At 47.0% G+C, this 21,148-nt stretch overlaps 1 protein-coding gene and 1 long non-coding RNA gene across 3 annotated transcripts in view; one reads left to right on the forward strand and one right to left on the reverse strand.

Annotated features, from left to right (window-relative positions):
* Nucleotides 1-21,148, reverse strand: part of DENND2A (DENN domain containing 2A) — a 103,326-nt gene that overhangs the window by 24,890 nt on the left and 57,288 nt on the right. The window contains exons 6-12 of the mRNA XM_045063070.1: nt 19,814-20,014; nt 14,910-15,003; nt 14,352-14,402; nt 12,977-13,164; nt 6,375-6,484; nt 5,241-5,310; nt 3,884-3,961 (exon numbers count right to left, since the gene is read on the reverse strand). Of these exons, the coding sequence (XP_044919005.1) occupies nt 3,884-3,961; nt 5,241-5,310; nt 6,375-6,484; nt 12,977-13,164; nt 14,352-14,402; nt 14,910-15,003; nt 19,814-20,014 (792 nt within the window). The remainder of the gene's footprint in view (nt 1-3,883; nt 3,962-5,240; nt 5,311-6,374; nt 6,485-12,976; nt 13,165-14,351; nt 14,403-14,909; nt 15,004-19,813; nt 20,015-21,148) is intronic.
* LOC123387052 lies at nt 12,811-17,024 on the forward strand. 2 transcript variants are annotated; one of them, XR_006601429.1, is made up of 5 exons: nt 12,811-12,931; nt 13,563-13,728; nt 14,663-14,801; nt 15,859-15,961; nt 16,150-17,024. It is a non-coding gene; the product is annotated as an uncharacterized LOC123387052 (long non-coding RNA). The 2 variants fall into 2 exon arrangements; XR_006601428.1 differs by lacking the exon at nt 12,811-12,931 and adding an exon at nt 13,105-13,190.

Genomic DNA, 21,148 nt, shown 5'->3' on the forward strand with positions numbered 1-21,148 from the left:
TTCCATTTGGATAAAATGTCCAGAATAGGCATATCCATAGAGACAGACAGAAGATTGATGGTTAAGAGGGTTGGGAAGTGACTGCTCATGGGAACAGGCATTGCTTGCTGGGGTAATAAAAATGGCCTATAAATGTGATGATTACACAATTGTGTGGATATGCTAAAAGCCAGTGAATCCTAGATTTTATTTATTTATCTTTAAAGTTTTTTTCTTTTTTTTAAGATTTTATTTGTTTGTCATAGAGAGAGCACAAGCAGACAGAGTGGCAGGCAGAGGCAGAGACAGAGAGAGAAGCAGGCTCCCTGCTGGACAAGGAATCTGATGCGGGACTCGATCCCAGGACTCTGAGATCATGACCTGAGCTGAAGGCAGTGGCTTAACCGACTGAGCCACCCAGGCGTCCCTTATTTATTTTTTTGTATCCTAGAATTTAAATGGGCAAATTTTGTGGTTTGCAAACTATATCTCAATAAAACTACTATTTTAAAAAATCCAAATGCAGGGCGCCTGGGTGGTTCAGTGGGTTAAGCCTCTGCCTTTGGCTCAGGTCATGATCTTAGGGTCCTGGGATTGAGCCTTACGTTGGGCTCTCTGCTCAGCGGGGAGCCTGCTTCTCCCTCTCTCTCTGCCTGCCTCTCTGCCTACTTGTGATCTCTGTGTGTCAAATAAATAAATAAAATCTTAAAAAAAAAATCTAAATGCAAGACCCTCCATGATCTAGTTGTGTATCAAAGAGTTTAAATTAAAATACCATATATAATAATACCACATGTACCCATTGAACACTTGAAATAAGGCTAATCTTAACTGAAGTGTGCTATAAATGTAAAATCCTCAGTAGATTTCAGAATACAAAATTAAGAATGTAAAATATCAATGACTATTTGATTATATGTTGAAATAATAATATTTAGGATATATGGGTTAAATGAAATTTATTAAAATTAAAAAGATTTTATGTATAGTAGTTCCTCAAAAAAACCTAGAATTACCGTGATCCAGTAATTCCACATATATGGGTACATAGCTCAGAGATTTGAAAGCAGGGACTCCAATATCTGAATGGCCATGTTCACAGCAGCAAAACTCATGATAACTAAAATGCAGAAACAACACAAATATCCAACTACAGATAAACAGATATAGAAAAATTTGATACCTACAAATAACAGACTGTTACAATTCAGCCTTAAAAAGGAAGGAAATTCTGACATATGGTCCAATACGGATGAACCTTGAAGACAGATGCTAAGTGATAAGAGCCAGTGACAACAGGATAAATATATGATTCCATTTACATGAGATCCTGCAGTAGTGAGATTCATAGAGATAGAACGTAGAATGGTGGTTGCCAGGGCTAGGGAAAGAAGGGAACGGGGAATTAGTGTTCAATGGGTGCAGAGTTTCGATTCAGGGATATCAAACAATTCTGGAGATGGATGACGGTGACCGTTGCATACAGCATGAAAGAACCTAATGCTAATCAACTGTACACTTAAAAACGGCTACAGCAGGGGCACCTGGCCGGCTCAGTCAGTACAGTATGTGACGCTTGATCTCAGGGTTGTCAGTTCGAGCCCCAAGTTGGGTGTAGAGATTAGTTAAAAATAAAGACTTTTAAAAATGGCTAAAATAGTAACTCATGTTTATTTTAGCACAATAAAAAAATAATATAACAAAAAATTAGAAAGAGTCTTATGGCGGTGGGGAGGCAATTCAGGGAAAAATGTCTTAAAAGCCTGGTTAGGGGCTAATGAAGAAAGGATGAGGGACACTGAAGCAGAAGTGACACTGCACCAGTTCTAAGCCTGGGCCTTGGGAGGCCTGTCTCGTGTATTTCTGGTTGCCATCCTGGGCCTCTGCCTCAGCCACAAGAACTGCACGCCTGGGCCAGCTCACTGTCTAAGGAGGCTGACAGACATGTGGACGAGCCCCACTCTAGAGTGGCCTCCGACAGCAGAGATCGGCCAGTCTGGATCAGCCCACTCCCAGCCTACCCACAAGGCATGAGTGAGCCCAGTGGAAAAGAGCCAAGCCAAGCCCCAGCCGACCTGCGCGTCTGGAAGAAGAAATGACTGGTGCTTTAAGCTCCCGTGGTTTGTTACACGGCATGACTGGTGATATTTAATGAGATGCTTTTCTTCAGAGATTCTAAAGCTGTTCTTCTGGAAGAGGATCCCCTTCCCTTCCTCCTTCCTTCCTTCCCTTCCTCCCTCTCTCCATCCCCTCGTTCTTTGTTTCTGTTTTTTCATGTGGGGCTTAAACTCACAACCCTGAGATCAGGAGTCACAGGTTTTAGGGACTAGGCGAGCCAGGCACCCTGATTCCTTTCTCTGTACCAAAGGACACTATGTCATTTTAGTCATCCTTGTCCCTCACCTGGGAACAGCTCAAGTTTTAGAGATCGGTTTGCCAAAGCTCTGTTTCTGGCTCTAGCCAGCATATCTGCTATTTGGTCTTTGGCATGGCATCATACAACATTCTCACAATATCCCTGGTCACAGAAATGACATGAAAACACAGAACTATGGGGCGCGTGGGTGGCTCAGTGGTTTGGGCTGCTGCCTTCAGCTCGGGTCATGATCTCAGGGTCCTGGGATCGAGCCCCGCATTAGGCTCCCTGCTCCGCAGGAAGCCTGCTTCCCTCTCTCTCTCTCTCTCTCCCTCTGCCTGCCTCTCTGCCTACTTGTGATCTCTGTCTGTCAAATAAATAAATAAAATCTTTAAAAAAAAAAAAAAAGAAAACACAGAACTGTGCATCCCACGGTGTTAGTTCACATGCTTGTCATTCCCCGTCCGTGACAAACAATGGAGCTCAGGTCAATTCCAAAGTCACCACTGGATGCTGGGTTAACTCAGCTGTTTCACTTCTACCTTCCGACAGCATTTGTGCAAAAACAAAGGCTGTGACACAGCCTTATTTCCATGTTTAAATAATCCCCCGAGAGAGACCGGGGTGAGCAGAAATGCGTAACCGTCCTAGAGCCTGCAAGTGACCAACCTCCGTGTAAAAGGCTTATCACCCCAGTGGAGTAGAGGCAGGAACACAGATACATGGATACGATTCTTTATTTCTAACAGACTGGCACAGAAGCGCAAGTTCCACCAAGGCAAGTGATTACACTAGATCAGTACAGGTCAGGCTTCCTCTGAGAGTAAGTGGAGGGTGGGCAGGAGGAAGACACATTTCAGAATGCTTTTAGGAAGTGCTGTCTGCCATCCGAGGACAGTAGACATAGGACTTCAATTCTCCGAAACAAAGCTCAGACCGAAAATACAAGGTGAATTTAAAATCACATTATGGATTAGATACTCATGTCTGGTTAATGTAGGATATGAATGTTGGATTGTACCTGATTTTGAGATTATCATCATACACAATAGTAATTAGCTCCCCTTGACCCACACAGATAGTGGGATGCACGAGCCAGCTCAGTCTGGCAACTCTTAGGTCTTGATACATTGGCTTCTCTTCTCCAAAAGAAGACGAGAGTAAGATTTGGATCCATTTAGAGCCCTACTACCACACACATACACAGAAGCTTGTACATCCATCCATCAGAGCGGCCTTTTTGTCATGAAAAAAGCGAATATGACAAAAGACAATGCTTGGAAGTAAGTAAAGCACAAGGAATATCCTGGGAAGATCCTCTGCAATCACTCCGACTCTCCCCACACCCACTTTCTCTGGGCCCTGACCTTCACCGGCTCTCACTGCGGCACTCATGACAGGAGAACACAGGAGGTGATGGGGGAGGAGAGGGAAGGAAACTATACTGGGATAAGATTACACAAGTACCAGGAGTCAAGGTATTTCCTGTGTCCTCCCTGGCTCCGCCTTGCCTTCCCTTCTGCCCTCCTCTGAGGCCCAAGTCCTCACCTTTGAAAAGAGGCTGAAGCACCCCAGGCGGCTCACGATGCAGTAAACTTCAGGGAGACGCTTCCCTTTGCCACCAGGCTTTTGGGAGTGAAACAAGGAAATCATGAGTGTTACCATCTCAAAGTAGAGAACCCAAACATTTTTAAGTGCCTACCATGTGCCAGATGTTTCTTCAGTGCAGCTTCTGAGAATCCATTAGGTAAGAAGTTACCAACCCCATTTTATAAGTAGGGAGCACTTCTGGTCATGGAGTATATACATTTATATTCTCCTGAAGTGACCAAATCAAGGGCGTGTGCGCACAGTAGGTGCTCAATATGGCCTATGGAACCAAAAAGGAGGCGTAACTTGTTTACCCCAATCCCTGTGGCTCCTCTTAAGGAGTTATGTTGAAACCAAATGTAGTTTATTATAATGGTAATTCCAAATCAGAAATTATTTCTGAACATCCTTTTTGGAAACTGCATTTTAGGCTAATTTTCAAACCATTTAAATGAAAATCAATCTCAATATGTCAAAGTAATTACATCCCCAAACCTTATTATCCCACTTAACTTTTTAGAAATTATTATCCCTGCTTTTTATTTACTAATTCATTCAATAAATATTTACTGGATACCTACTATGTGCTGTGCATCATCTTGACTCTAAATTATATCAGTTTATTTTGAAGATTCAAATACACTCAGTGGAAAATGATTTGCTCTTACTAAAGATTTTCAAAAGAATGGGTCTCAAGGGGCGCCTGGGTGGCTCAGTGGGTTAAGCCGCTGCCTTCGGCTCGGATCATGATCTCAGGGTCCTGGGATTGAGCCCCACATCGGGCTCTCTGCTCAGCGGGGAGCCTGCTTCCTCCTCTCTCTCTGCCTGCCTCTCTGCCTACTTGTGATCTCTGTCAAATAAATAAATGAAAATCTTAAAAAAAAAGGGGGGGGGGCTAGCATGATCCTTTCATTGGATTACAATCCTGACTCCTACTGGTGACTGTTCTGAAGAACACGTTCTTGAAGGATCTATAGCATGAACAACAGAACTATCCTTCTTTGGTCCTCAGCAACCATTATGAATGTGTGCGCTAGAAGCTCTCTGGGCCTGTCTAGCACGTTTTATTAGAAAGAACATTTGGCTTAAGGACAGAAAGTTCTTCTACAGGGAAAATAAGGGAGGAAGTATTTTCTTTCTAAAGGAGATGGAGTTCTAGTTCCTTCCTACCAGTAAGATTGTGATGAACCCCCAAATCTTTTTTAACTCTGCTGATGAACCTGTCACGCTTCCTTCCTCTTCTCTTGTGGCACACGGCGAAGCCCCAGACCCAGCACTGCCCAGAGCCCTGGCGGACCAACAGTAGTGTACTAACCAGTAGTCTTCGGCAGTAACCGAACCGTCTGCTCCCATCTTCTCCAGTTAAGACAAATGAGAAGGTTTCGCTGAGGTCGGGGAAACAAAAGCGCATTATATAGCAAAACAAAACAAGACACCTGGCAAAGAGCAATCCGGGGACATTCTGGAGGGGGCTGGCAGAAAGGGCTGCTCCCTGTCCTGTCTGTCCATCTCTGTGCAGGAGCTCTGTGCGTCTGTAGTTTTGAAATCTGTGCCAGGAAGAGGGAAGCTCTCCCAAAAAGCTCCAAAAAAGCTTGGGGGCAAAGGGAAGCATCTCCCTGAAGTTTACTGCACCGTCTGCCTGGGATGCTTCAGTCTCTTTTCAAAGCTGAAGACTTGGGCCTCAGAGGAGGGTGGAGGGACACCTCCAGTGTCCCTGCACCCTGAGAGGATGTGGTCTCCTAGCGTTCAGCACCCAAGCCGTCCCGTCGCTGCCGAGCATCGATTGGGATGCTGCCCTCTGTGAGCTCAAAGGTGTGATGGTATCCGCTGCTCCAGGGACGTGATTCAGTGCAAGAACAGCCAAAGAGACGGACAGTTCTGTGTCCCTCTTGGAACTGCCTCTGGGGTGATCCTTCCTGAGAACTGTCTCCTTTGAGCCCCCCGAGGGGCTCGGACTGCCCTGAGAGACTGCTGAGCCTCAAACACAGGATAAGCAGCTCCCTGAGTTTGGTCAGTCTCTGGAACACCTGATAAAATGATACGGGTATCCAACAACCTGGTTAAAGCAGGAACACTGTCAGGATCTCACAGCTGGATGGGCCGCTATTAAATGTTTCCAGAGCATGGACAAGGAAGGGAGCTAGGCGATGCTCCTCTAGCTTCTCCTAGACCAAGAATTACTTTGCCCTTTACAGAGGCTTATGAACCAAACATATGCCCCCACTGAGCGAGAGGCCTGGGAATCTGCGTAGCTAGTAAGTCAGTTCTTCTCTTCAGGGATGTTTTAAAACAGAGGTGGGGGTCATCTCTCGCCTGGGGGCCATCTCTCGCCTGGGGCCCATCAGGCTGGGTGGCAGTAAGACTGGTCTATGGCGTCTGTCCTCTCCGACACCCTCCCTGGTTCTTGCCTTAGCCTTTGGGGGTGTGGAAAGGAGAAGCCAGCTCGTACCTGGTAAATTGCTGGACGGGAGCCCAATCCTTGGCATCGGGGAAGCAGAACTGAGGGATGGCCTTCAGCTGGTCCTCAGCCTCTCTCATGAACTTGAAAGACCTTTCCAACTGCAGGGAGAAGAGTGAGAGAAGGTTGGGAATAAAGCCCAGCATGGGGGAGAGAGAGGCAGACGCTTGCAAAACCACACGTTCCGCCTTCCCACAGGTGAGACCACCACCTTAACCTCAAGAAGGGTCTGCAGCTCAGTCTGCTGGGGCCTTTGTTTTCCAGGGCACTGTCAACTCTAGGCTTCTGGGAGAAGTCAGGAGAAAACAAAATCATGTGTTTTATTTATTTATTTGTCAGAGAGAGAGAGAGAGAGAGAGAGAGCGAGCAAACGCAGGCCGAATAGCAGGCAGAGGCAGACAGAGAAGCAGGCTTCCTGCTGAGCAAGGAGCCTGATGTGGGACTCGATCCCAGGACCCTGGGATCATGACCTGAGCCAAAGGCATTGGCTTAACTAACTGAGCCACCCAGGCGTGGGAAGCCTGTTTCTCCCTCTCCCACCGCCCTGCTTGTGTTCCCTCTCTCACTGTGTTTCTCTATCAAATAATTAAATAAAATCTTAAAAAAATATTCTTGATGTCTAACATTCTGGAATGTAACTATTTTATTTTGTAATTTTTTGTATATTGTATATTTTGTGGACTATAACTTTTTTATTTTTCATTATTTTTTAAAAGATTTTATTTACTTATTTGACACAGAGAGAGAGAGAGCGTGGGAGAGCACAAGCAGGGGGAGTGGCAGAGAGAGAGGGAGAAGCAGGCTCCCTGCTTAGCAGGGATGTGCGACTGGATGCCAGGATTCTGGGATCATGACTTGAGCCAAAGGTGGAACCTTAACCAACTGAGCCACCCAGGTGCCCCTCGGCTATAAAAATAATATTAATTATTATTATGTATTTGGCAGAGAATGACACAGCGAGAGAGGGAACACAAGCAGGATGAGTGGGAGAGGGAGAAGCAGGCCTCCCACTGAGCAGGGAGCCCCATGCGGGGCTCAATCCTAGGACCCTGGGATCCCAACCTGAGCTGAAGGCAGATGGTTAATGACTGAGCCACTGAGATGCCCCTGGACTATGACTCTTTTAATCAATAAGGAAAAAGTGTCAAAACAATCCCCTTCAGGGCACCTGGGTGGCTCAGTGGGTTAAGCCGCTGCCTTCGGCTCAGGTCATGATTTCAGGGTCCTGGGATCGAGTCCCGCATCGGGCTCTCTGCTCAGCGGGGAGCCTGCTTCCTCCTCTCTCTCTCTGCCTGCCTCTCTGCCTACTTGTGATCTCTCTCTGTCAAGTAAATAAATAAAATCTTAAAAAAAAACAAAAAACAATCCCCTTCAAACAGGAGATTTATGAAGTCTGCAAGGCAGAGCCTTGAATCTGGTCTTCCAACCTCTGGGCCCCTGAAAGCTGCGCTTCCTTGATCCAGACAGAGACATTTTACAACACTTCTTAGTGAATACATCCAGTTAAATTACATTATACAGTAAACTACAATTCATTTCAATGTCCTTGACTGTCAGAACCAAAAGGAAGCTAGTCATCTTCCACTGTCACATTCTTATTTCAGAGATAAGGAAATAGCCCTGACATGCTAAGTGATTTGTCCATGGTCACACAGCTGGTGTGGAATCTAGCTAGAGATGGCTTTTTTTTTTTTTTTTTTTACTTTTATTGATTTTTTTTTTTAAGAGAGACAGAGTAGTGGGGAGGAGCAGAGGGAGAGGGACAAGCAGACCCTTTGTTAACTGTGGAGCCCGAAGCAGGGCTTGATCCCATGACCCTGAGATCATGACCTGAACTGTAATCAAGTTTGGATGCTCAACTGAGCCACCCAGGTGCCCCCTAGGGGCACTCAATCCTGAAGTGCCAGGATTGAGCCCTGCGTGGGGCCCTTTGCTCAGCAGGGAGCCTGCTTCTCCCTCTCCCTCTGCCCCCTCCCTGCTCATGCTCCTGCACTCTCTCTCTCAAATAAATAAATAAAATCTTAAAAAAAAAAAGCAAACCCAGGGAGGAACAAAATGAAACAAGATGGGATCAGGAAGCAGACAAACCATGAGACTCAATCTCATAAAACAAACTGAGGGTTGCTGGGGGATTCGGGGGGATAGGGCTAGGGTGGCTGGGTTATGGTAATTGGGGAGGGTATGTGCTATGGTGAGTGCTTTGCATTGTGTAAGACTGATGATTCACAGACCTGTAACCCTGAAGCAATTAATACATTATATATTAATAAAACAAACAAACAGGGGTGCCTGGGTGGCTCAGTGGGTTAAGCCTCTGCCTTCGGCTCAGGTCATGGTCTCAGGGTCCTGGGATCAAGCCCCACATTGGACTCTCTGCTCAGCGGGGAGCCTGCTTCCCCCCTCTTGCTGCCTGCCTCTCTGTCTACTTGTGACCTCTGTCAAATAGATAAATAAAATATTTTAATAAAAACAAAAAATAGAATCAGCTTAGAAAGTATGATAAGAGACTATACCTAAAGCCATGTGCTTACTGATCTGTGAATGAACGGAAGTCTGTGTTTTGCACCCCATTCTGTGGACCCGCTGAAACAACGTGTGCATCTGACAACACTGTACACTGTAGACTTGGACATGTCGGGAGAGTGGATTTTATGTGATGTATTTTTGTGCCACATTAAAAATGAAGCACTTTAGTTTCAAGTTTAGGAAACAAAAAGGAATAATTAGTAGTGTTTCTTATTTTTTAAATTTTTATTTATTTCATTTTTTATTTTTTAAAGACCTTATTTATTTATTTGACAGAGATCACAAGTAGGCAGAGAGGCAGGCAGAGAGAGTGGAGGAAGCAGGTTCCCGGTCGAGCAGAGAGCTCAATGAGGGGCTCGATCCCAGGACCCTGGGATCATGACCCAAGCCGAAGGCAGAGGCTTTAACCCACTGAACCACCCACGTGCCCCACTAATTAGTGTTTTTAAAAATAAATGTGTACTTCTAATGTGTTGGGAAGAATTGCTGGCTCTGTTGTTGTTTGTTCTTTTTTTTTTTTTTAAGATTTTATTTTCTTATTTGACAGAAAAAGAGATCACAGGTAAGCTGAGAGGCAGGAGGGGGTTGGGGGAGCAGGCTCCCTGCTGAGCAGAGAGCCCAATGGGGGGCTCAATCCCAGGACCCCGAGACCATGACCTGAGCCGAAGGCAGAGGCTTGACGCACTGAGCCACCCAGGCGCCCCTGTTGTTTGTTCTTGACAGGCTTATACTTGTTAACTTTTCTTTACAAAGAGTTAAAAATAAACTATGCTCAAGTTACCTTCAGTAATTTGACGTACCAATATTTGAAGTAAGTGGAGCCTGAATTTCTCAGGTTAGAAAACTGTAATTAATGTCTAACCTAAATTTTTTCTGTAATATTTTCCATCAATTTCTTATTTTGTCTCTCAGGGCTTGCCATTGACCTTCACCTCAAAGCAGCTTTGCACATAGCTTCTGACATCTGCAGACCAGCAGCACTGCTGAATGCCTCCCAGGGGATCTTCAAGTCTTCTCCAGGACACCAAATGTCAGAGAGGGGAGGTCTCTAAAGAGAGTGCCCAAAGGAATAAAGCACTGGGCTGATTTTTTTTTTTTTTTCAATTTTAAAACCTACTCTAGTATGCTTCCCTTTAGGCTACAGCAAATATAATTAGAGCTGCTGCTAATATTGATGGTTGAGACAACTATCCATGAATGAAACACAGCCACCACTTACAGACTTCAGCCGATCAGTGACTGTCCTTTGGTTTTCCCTCCTTCAGAATCAGTGGCCACTATCTCTTTTCTATATAATGAGTTCTCTCTTCCATCCATGACCCAGAAGATTCCAACTGGTCCTGGAGCAGTTTTTGAGTTGATAATTCACTAGCTCAGACTGTTGCCAAAACAATAATTTTGACTGCCCTTGGACAGTCTCCCAGGGGAGCAAATACTGGTGTAGTTGTTGGAAGGGGTCATTTATCACCACAGAGGGAAGAGCCATAAAAAAGACAAAGGGAAAGAACAGGGACATTTCTCCACAATGGAAACCACTAGCGAACTGCAGAGAATGCCCTGTAGGGAAGCAAGTTACAGCACTTTTTTTTTTTTTACATGGCCCACCTCTCTGATCACATGCATGACACACAAAAATACATATGTACCCACATGTGCCTATGTGTGTACATACATACAACTCCTATGTGCTGTCATCAACATAGGAGTTATCGACCCATATGGGTACATATGTGCTCTCAAATGCACACACACTCATTTACAGGAAGTGAGACAGAGCTGTCTGTCACAAATACAAGCAATAAAAAGAGCCAGAAGGGGCGCCTGGGTGGCTCAGTGGGTTAAGCCACTGCCTTCGGCTCGGGTCATGATCTCAGGGTCCTGGGATCGAGTCCTGCATCGGGTCTCTGCTCAGCCGGGAGCCTGCTTCCTCCTCTCTCTCTCTGCCTGCCTCTCTGCCTACTTGTGATCTCTGTCAAATAAATAAATAAAATCCTTTAAAAAATTGTTAAAAAAAATAATAATAGGTTTCTAGGGGCACCTGGGTGGCTCAGTGGATTGGGCTTCTGCCTTCAAATTAGGTCATTATCTCAGGGTCCTGGGATGGAGCCCTGCATTGGACTCTTTGCTCAGCAGGGAGCCTACTTCCCTCTCTCTGCCTACTTGTGATCTCTGTCCGTCAAATAAATAAATACATAAAAAATGTGTTTCTAAATAATGATACATTTACAAAACGTGATACAAGAATTATACAATATATAACACCAGTTTTGTCAGAAAACTACGCTATGAGAAAAGTCTGGGAGAAAACATAATAAAATGCTAAGTTTGATGAGGAGTGGGATTATAGATGACTTTTTCTTGATACATTTCCAGATTGGTCCCCTTTCTAACAATGACCATATAAGTTTCTGCTCAAAAGAAGTTTTTTTTTTAAAGATTTTATTTATTTACTTGACAGACAGAGATCACAAGTAGGCAGAGCGGGGGGGAAGCAGGCACCCTGCTGAGCGGAGAGCCCGATGCGGGTCTCGATCCCAGGACCCTGAGATCATGATCTTAGCCAAAGGTAGAGGCTTTAACCCACTGAACCACCCAGGTGCCCCTCAAAAGAAGTTTTAATGTGGATGTGTAAGAGCCTGGGGATTCCAGGTTGGAAACTACAAGCATTTAATAATTATGGAGATTTATTCATTAATTCATGAATTAATGCCTTTGCTCCTGAAACACTGATTAAATATTGCCATGTGTATAACATTGTGCTAGGCCCTGAGGGAAGTAAACAGGATAGAAAACAGTCACTCATGCCTTGGTGCTTGCTTCGTGTGGGCTTCAACTAAATGTGGGCATATCTGTGGGGCGCCTGGGTGGCTCAGTCAGTTAATGGTCCAACTCTTGATTTCAGCTCAGGTCATGGTCTCAGGGTTGTAAGATCAAGCCCTGCATCGGGCTCTGCTTTCAGCAGAGTCTGCTTGAGATTCTCTCTCTCCCTCCGCACCCCCTTCTCTTTCTCTCCCCAGAAAATAAATAACATATTTTTGAAATAAATAAATGTGGGCATACCTATAGTATTAGGGTTTTCAGGGGATCACCCTGGAGGTCAGCTAAAGGCAGTGAATATAGCCAGTTAGGAGGGCTGATGCCTGTGGCTTACTTCAATTACACACCTTCCGTCTCAAATTCCAAGGACAGGACTTGATTGCTGCACTAGACCACATGGACAGGACAGGATGCTGGCCCAGGAAAGGAGGAGACCTAGGCCTCTGTAGATATTGGGATTATGCATGGCTGGGCAGCAAAGGGAGGCCCCTGAGGGGACCAGGTCATGTCCTCCCTCCCCTCTTCTTGCCTCTGAGCACCCTCACTGTAGGAACTGTGCTTACAGTGTCACATTCTACCTCATGAGTCTTTGTATGCTTATCTTTTGCCCTCCTGTCAGAGTGTGAGCCTCTTGAGGACAGCAAACACATTTTGCTTGTTTCTGTAGTGATGCGGCCAAGCAGAAAACAGCTTGAATGTAATAAGATCTCAGTAAATTCTGGTTAGGCTGAATAGAGCCTCTTTAATCCTGAGGCCAAAGCCTAAAAACAATTTCTACATTATTGGTCATGCCATTTTAGGCTTTGCTGAGGGCCACTCCACAAACCGTGTTAGAATAGAACAGGACTCTCGTGCACACACCCGGAGGGTACATGGGACGCGTACAGATGTTCAGCATGGACACAAACACAGCCCTCCCTGGGAAGAGCTGTGTGGCTGGTGGGAAAGAGGCTTCTGGGACAGCTGGGGAAGAGATACGGCTGGACAAAGAGACAGCGAGGATGATGAGGATGGCACGGCCGGCAGAGTCACCACAGGAAGTGAGTAAGTGTTTTTGTCTGTACTTTGAGTCTGAATTCCTCATCTCCTGGGACCTCCCAAATTCTCAAGCAGCAGCTTTTTTGTTTGCTATACCCTACTGAGGACTCATGGTCCAAGACTGTAGACACCGAGTGCTCCTCAGACTCCCGCACCGCCCGGAAACCGTGAGTCCCAACAAGATGGCATGAGGGCTGTGGGCCACCCTGTACCTTGAGTGGGAACTGCTGGGTGAGCTCTGGCACGTACGCAGCCCCGGCCTGCTTCTTGTGCAGGGACACGACCACAAAGTACTCGAACAGCTGCCTCTGCTGGTACTCCGTGAGCTCCCGGTCCAGGGAGGGGTATCTGGGAGCGTGCTTCAGGCGGGACTTCACATTGACCAGGCGCTGGCTGTGAGCTGGGGAAGAGGACAGGGAGCGCCTGGTGCGACTCTTTCCAACGTGGAACTGCACAGATCCGTGACAGCTTGTGTGGTTCCCAGCCCAGAGTACCCCTTCCCGTTCCCCAAAAGTGTTCCCACATTTAACAAATGTGTAGGAAACTCTTTGTTTGGGGTCCTTGCCCCACTTCGGGGAGGAGCAACACCAGGGTTCGGGTCCTTGCCAGACTTCAGGCAGGAGCAACACCATTAGCCGCCAGGCTAATGGGGCTGCGGAAGCCTGGAACGCGGGGCTCTGCTCTGCCATGGGTTAGCTGGGTGGACTTGGGGCAGCGGCTTGAGTCATCCTTGTGGCCCTCTGTCAGATGGGGTGGGGACACTGACGTCTCCCCTCACACATTCCTTTTATTTTTCAGTTTGCGAGATGTGACAAAATCCAGACCACAGAGCTCTGAGAGTGGGGGCATTTTGTCATCATCTGCATGACAGACCCGGCGGAGCCATGACTAACTCGGGAGCTCCCGCCACCTTCCCTCCTGCGGTTGTTCTCTGTGATGGAAAAGGGCTTGCTTCGTCCTAGAGGTAGGCCAGAGAGCAGCTGGGGGGAGACATGAGTGAAGCAGGGCAGCTGACCCGACAGGTGCCCTCACCTCACTCCGCAGGCCTGGACCATGGCTCTCTTGGGCCACCCTCTGTGGTCTGAGAAATTGTGGAAAACTCACAAGGCCTAGACCAAGGTCACCAAATTTACTTCCACAGACACCAACTACTTCAGTGACTTCACTTGACAGATGAGGAACTAGAGGCCCTGAGATCATTAAGTGATCGCCTGTTCTTTTAGCAGTTTTCACAGGAGTAGGACAAGAGCCCAGGTATCTAGAACCCCAGGCCAGCAGCGCTATACTTTCCAGGTGTGGAAAACTCCTGTAACGGAAAGGCACGGGGAAGGGCTACTGTGTTAGTAGCCCCCCTGCGTCTCTGGACCCACAGGCTCAGGGACCGAACAGGCCCATGCTGGTCATGCTCAGGACGGACCTACCCCCACACACCCTGTGGGTCCCCCTGTCCCCTTAGACATTCACACCTTGCCCTACGAGCTCCTGCAAGGACGCTCTGTGCCTTCCCTCACATTAAGCAGGAAGGGCCATCTCGGTAGCTCCCCAGCCCCCTCCCCCCGTGCCCTGCACCACAGCGGGTCTTCTCACCTTTCAGCTTCTCTTCCGTGTCACTGTCAGACTCACTGTTCTCATCTGTCACTAGACAGAAAAACAAACAAACAAACAATAAATGGCAACAGGAAGAAAGTCTTTCTAATAAAAGAAACTTTTTGTATGAAATGACCCATATCCAAGATTTCTACTTCAGAGGGGCTATTTTCTTTCTGTCGATTTAGATGTAATAGATAAAGGATGTCTTCGTCCAACTAAATGCAATTTCCAAATTAATGTGGCTCTAGTTCAGATGGTACTTATATCCAGTAATAGAGCAGATACTGATTCCTTTTATGTCCCCGAAGCAAAGAAGGCGGCCCCCACGGTGAGCTCAGAGCTCTCAGCGCTGGGCTGGCTTGACGGACAGACAGTGAAAGAGGACCAGAGGACGCACCACCAGGCTGAGCTCCTTCCCAGCTCTTCGCTGCTGCAGGGCAACAGGAGGTATTTACAAAGCACCGACTTGGTCTCCTGTTTGGTGAGCCAGCCCAGAACAACAGGGAGCCTCTTTTCACATTGTGGGGGGAGCTGGGGCGATGGCGGGGGCTCTACCTTTTCCTGAGTTGCTCTCCATTGACTGGGACAGCCTCTTCACGCGTTTCTTTCCTCTCCGGGCCTCATAAATGGCATTGATTCGCAACACCAGCTGCCAGACACCGGGAGAAGAAAAGCCAGTGTTAGCAGCTTCCTCTCCATGTGCAGCTGGGGTTTCTTTGCTGCTCATTCTTCTCTGGGACCATGGACGGTGGGGGGAAAGAAAGAGGGAGGGGCCATTTCCCAATGGTCCACTGGCATCTTTCAACTATTCTTTTCCACCAGACAGGAACGTGACTTTTGAGAACACTAAAGGAGGCTGCCAGCCTCACTGATGTATGGACGGGTGATGTCTAAATACACTAACACATACAGCTGAGACACAAGGAGATGATTTCATTGGCTAATCATGGGATGGCTGCTCCCCCTCCATGCTTTGATGTCTCTGCGGTTTGGAAGCAGCCTTTGCTCTCCCCAGGAAAAAACAAACAAACAAACAAACAAAAACCAAAAATAAAAACCTCCCAGGCAGGGCCCCTTCTGTCGGAACAGTGCCAAAGACCATCTGAGCAGCACTGGGCAGCAAGGGGGCAAGGGGATTATGGGGGATTTTGAGTTCTAGCTTGGGACTTCATGGTCGTGCCCTGCACCCAGCACACCCAGCAAACCCCCTCTGGCAGGGGAGCGCTCATCCACACTCAGGGAGGCCTTTCATGATCTCCCGGGCTGCTCAGCAGACCCCACCACTCAGCAGCACATTTTCCAGGCTGACTCTAGCAGACCCATCTGGTGACGGAAGCCCTGCAGCACTTCCCACCAGGCTTCACAGCACCACCTGCACATTTCAAGAGTGGAAGCTTCCTGGGCTCCACCTGGTTGCAAGAAAGGGAAGTCTACCCATGCACAGCTGAGACAAACCAACTCGGGATTTTAATTAAATTAATTAATTAAAGTTTATTTTCTTTAGTAATCTCTACACCCAACGTGAGGCTTCGAAGGCCCGAAGCCATGAATCCAAGATCAAGAGCCATACACTCCTCCGAGTGAGCCAGCCAGGTGCCCCCCAACAGGTGATTTGAAAGGGGAGCTGGGTTTGAGAGCTGCCTTGAAAAGTTTATATTCTTTTTGGCCATGGAAGAATTGGAGAGAGGATGGGCAGTAGTAAACTGGGCGATGGGCACGCAGGTGGGTGCGGTGGGTTAGCTGCTGCCAATCCCTGTCTCCACCCTCTGCTTCTCTGTCCCACTGCCCGAAGTAGCTCACCAGCTCCTCGCCACAGGCCAGAGCACTGGACCACCAGTGGAGGAAGATGGCTCACCCTCTGGGTCTTCTTGTGGTGGGCCTGGGCCCCAGCCCTCCAGTTCTGCAGACTACGACACTGCCCTGCCATATTCTTGGTCAGCCACATACTCTGGGTCCTGACAGGTGGCCCAGCCCTGGCCCTGCCAGTTCTCGTTGTGAACTCCTCATCCCCAACCCGGTGCTGGCTTTGCCTTGAATCTGAATGACGTGCCTTCAGCACCAAATCCCTGCCATGTGGCCGTTATTTACGTTTGATCTTAGGAACCGGCCAGTTCCCTGGAGTTCACACCACTGAGCCAGCCCTCTTTTCCTTTTACACACGTCCTAACCACTGGAATAATGACGCTAACCCCATTCCCCATGGAAGAAGACAAGGCATACGTGAGATGTTAGTATTATTCACAACAGCCAGGAAATGAAAACATCCCAGTGTCAATCAAGGGATGAATGGGTAAACGCGATGTGGCACGTACACACAGTGGAATATCATTTAGCCTTCAAGAGGAAGGGCATTCGGACACACGCTCCAACATAAATGAAACCCGAGGATGTTCTGCTAAGAAAAATCAGTCAGTCATAAAAGGACAAATACCGTACGATTCCATTTACAGGAGGTACCTGGCACAGGCACATTCACAGAGACAGAACGTGGGAGGGTGGTTGCCAGAGGTGGGGGGAGGGCAGAACGCAGAGTTTCTGTCCAGGGAGATGAGCAGTTCTGGAGATGGATGCTGGTGACCGGCTGGATAACAGTGTAGATGCACTAATGCTACTGAACTGTATGCTTAAAAATGGTTGAAATGGCAGTTTTTATGTTATATATATTTATTTACCACAATTTAAAAATATATAAATAAACAAATGAGTTATTAGGTCAAATTGTGGTTCTTCTGGGAGGAGAATTTTTGGACCCATTCGGCCTCCTCTCACCCCATATCCAATGAACCAGAAGGAAGGCCGCTAACATAGAGGTAACACCCTTCCACTTACTAAAATGCAGTAAACACCGGAATTGAGTTCCACACAGGTGGGCATCTTGGTCACTTCTGTTTGCTGCTTGATGACAGTCCCTGTATGAGCTGGAACAGTGCCCAGCACGTGGTAGGTACTCAACAAGTATCTGTTGATTGTGAATTTGTTGGATGAATACTAAGCGTCCCCTATGTACAAGGGGTTTTGCTAGAAGCTGGGGGGTGTGGTAAAAAGATGTATGGGACACGGCCTCCATTCTCAGGGAGTCTACAAGCTTACAGGAAGGACCAAGATGCATTCGTAGCTATCATACAAGACAGTTTCTGAGTGCCATGTGGGTAGTATAAATGACGTGACAGAGAACATTCCTCTCACTTTAAATCAGGTCACGGAATAAGTGGAAGCCATATATACACCACTCAATAAATCTTTGTTCCTTTTTTTTTTTCTTTTAGAGATTTTATTCACTTATCAGAGAGAGAGAGAGAGCATACAAGCAGGCAGAGCCAGAGAGAGAAGCAGGCTCCCCGCCCAGCAAGGAGCCTGATGCGGGACTCATCCCAAGACACTGGGATCAAGACCTGAACCGAAGGCGCAGCCCAACCGAATGAGCTACCCACGCGTCCCTCTTTGTTCATTTTTATTTAAAAAATTTTCCCCCGAGAGCAAAGCTTTAAACATGCTCTCACATAATTGTACTTGAACAGGAGTTAAGTTTTGTTGTTTCTGTACTAGGGGGCACCTGGATGGCTCAGTAGGTTAAGTGCCAATTATTTTTTTTTCTTTTTTCTTTTTAAAGATTTTATTAATTTTGACAGAGAGAGAGAGAAAAAAAGAGAGACTATGCACAAGCAGGGGGAATGGCAGAGTGAGAGGGAGAAGCAGGTTCCCCACTGAGCAAGGAGTCCTATGTGGGACTTGATTCCAAGACCCTGGGATCATGACCTGAGCTAAAGGCAGATGCTTAACCGACTGCGCCACCCAGGTGTCCCTACATGTCGATTCTTGATTTTGGCTCAGGTCATGACCTCGGGGTCAGGGGGGATCCAACCCCACGTTGGGCTTCACGCTCAGCAGGGCGTCTGGTTTAGATTCACTCTCTCTGTGCCCCACCCCCACGTGCTTGCTCTCTCTCACTCTCTCAAATAAATAAATAGAATTTTAAAAGAAAAAAAGAAAAAGAATCACATACTCAAACTCAGAGTTGTGTTAAAGCTCTTTTAACCCAACAGCTAATTCATTTGATTATCCCTGTTTAATTTGCTAAAATGATGGTGAGCCTGGCAGTATGGCTGTGCATAGCCACTTTTAATTATTCTACAACTGTAGGATTTTGACCTTATAGATACCTATAATGATGCCAGAACAAGCAGAAGGGGCGTTTAAGGGAGTGGCTAGAGACACCACACCTTGGGGGGGCCCCCCCCGCAGCAGCTACCATGATGGCAGAGGACAGTGACCTTGGAGGGCCTCCGAGGGGAGGCATGGGAGTGAATCCGTGCTGAAAGAGACTGGGGTCCCTAGGTTAGTGGAGCTCATTCAGCAAACATCAAATAATCAGTATGCAACCTGCTCCACACCCTGGGCCCTGGGTAGGACAAGGTCAATGGGGAGACCAGGAAGGGGGAGGCACCTGTCCTGGTCCCTTTGTCTGCCCTTCCTCAGCAAAACAAAGGAAAATGGCTTCTCTCCTGTTCCAACTCCAAGTCCCCTCTGACCAGGCTGCAGGTTACAGGTGTTTTCTCAACCAAGGACCCTCGCGGCCCTTACTCTTCAGAGGGTACTCTGATGGGCAAGGTGACTTAACTTCATTTGAATGAGAAAGTTGGGGACGGGTGTGGTAGGGGTAAAATTATGGCTCCAAATACTGACTAACCAAACTGTTAGGAGGAACCAGCTTGTAAATGTCCCATGATTTTCAGGTCAATGCATCACTCTGAGAAATCTGATGAAACCTACAATCTTCCCCTCTGGCCTCCCTCCATCCTCCAAAACTCTCAATACAAAGTCTCATGCAGTTTTCTGGGTTTCGTGACCCCTAAATCCCATCCATCCATCCACGTACCCTGAAATGAAGAATCCCTGTTCTAAAAGTTCCCGTATGAAGTTGGTACCAAAGTTACCACTGCACAGGGACAGCACGCAGGGCTGGAATAGTGCAAAAGGGAACTGAGTCACTAGCAGACGCATTAGGAACCACATCCCCCGGGCACGTTTTACCTTTCAGGTAGAAAAGAGCGAGGAAAGATGGACTTTTGACAAGTGTTGCCTCAGAACACAGGCTCCACATGGCACGGCCTCTGCGTCCAGTGTTGGGCAAAGTGTGAGTTACAGTGGGATGACTGGAGCTCTACTTTTTGAGGCCGTGAAGGAGGAGGAAATGGCCTTTTGAGGTATTGGAAACATGGTCTGGGATCACGAGGATAATGAGAGTTTAGGCTGGGACAAGACGGCTACAGGACCACAGTCACTATTATGACAAAGGCCCAGAGAGCCCAGCCCTGCGGGCTTCACAGTGTCTACCTGGTCTGTGATGAAGCAGGTAGAAGAGGGCCAGTGTTCTCTTCTCTGCCCACACTCCTCTGCAACCTTCCTTTGCAGGGAAGGGAGAGTGCATATCTGCACATGAAGCTTGTTGCAAGCCTTACCTTGGGTATCTTTTTCTTCTTCCTGCCATTCTGCAGGTCTCCAAGGTTAAAGAAAGTGTCATCAGGGCTGCTGGGAGTGGAGGGGGGGCTGATTTTGGAAGGGGACCCGTATCCATCCCGACTCAGCTTCCTGGTGTCCAGCAGCTTGCAGTTCCTCCTCTCTGAATTTTGCCGGAAAAAAGCCGGTTTGGCCAATGACTGCTAGAAGGGGAAAGGAGAAACGAAAAGAAGAGTAAAGACAAAAGGCCAAGTGGGAGACAGCTGGGGGTGCCGGTGATACGGACTATGAGGTGGAGAGGGGACAGCTGGTCCTTCTTCCCAGGGTTATGCTGAGTTTGTCTCTGAGTAAGGATACAAATCCAATCCAGTCTCTCTCGCTCTCTTTTTAAGATTTTATTATTTATTTATTTATTTATCTGAGAGAGAGAGAGAGAGCGCACATGATTGAATGAGTATGAACGGAAGGGCAGAGGGAGAGAGAGAAGCAGACTCCCCCCTGAGCAGGGAGCGTGATATGGAGTTTGATCCCAGGACCCTGAGATCATAAGCTGAACCAAAAGCAAATGCTTAACCGGCTGAGCCACCTAGGCATTCCCACTCCAGTCTCTCTTTTTAGGGAAGGGGGAATTCACTGGCTCAATCCCCTATTTGTACAAAGCAGGCATTCTGAGAACCAAGACCTACTGTATTGGGAGGGAGACAACCTAAGCCCAGCTTTGACCCTGCTGCTGATAAGCTGAGTACCTCTTGTACGAAGAGTTTCAATCCCTAAGGCTCAGTGTCTTAGTGATTGATAAGTGAGATTGAGAAGTGAGAAAGTGCATTTCTAAAAATGAGCCACTTTAAGGTCTAAGGCAAAAAGAAAACTGGTTAAAAAAAAAAAAAGAAAAGGAAAATAAAGAACAAAAGCCTTCCCCAAACCCTGAAACTCATAGAAGTTATTTTTCTAAAACATACTACAAATTAATGAAAAGACAAATAGGTAAACAAAACAGGAATGGAAAATTTATAGAAAAAGAAATACAATGATGCTTTGATGTAAGATTCTTAGCATCACTCATAAGAAAAAATTAAAACTCCATCAAAGAGACATTTTTCACTCTAAGATTAGCAAAGATAAATTTGGTAATTCACTAGAATACTGAAAGTGAGGGAAACAGTCCCTTTCACACTTTCATACAACGCTGGCGGAACTGGAAATTGGTACAGTTATAAGGAGTGCATGGAGCAGTGTCAAAAAATGACAAACACTGATACCTTTTCACCTAGCAGTTCCACCTGTAGGAATGGGCCCTACTGATGCATACTTGTGCAAAGTTACTTTGAACGAGGCAA

This window comes from Mustela putorius, unplaced genomic scaffold (genome assembly GCF_011764305.1).
Source record: "Mustela putorius furo isolate JIRA1106 unplaced genomic scaffold, ASM1176430v1.1 tig00003845_pilon_pilon_pilon, whole genome shotgun sequence".
In the NCBI taxonomy this organism is placed as follows: Eukaryota; Metazoa; Chordata; class Mammalia; order Carnivora; family Mustelidae; genus Mustela; species Mustela putorius.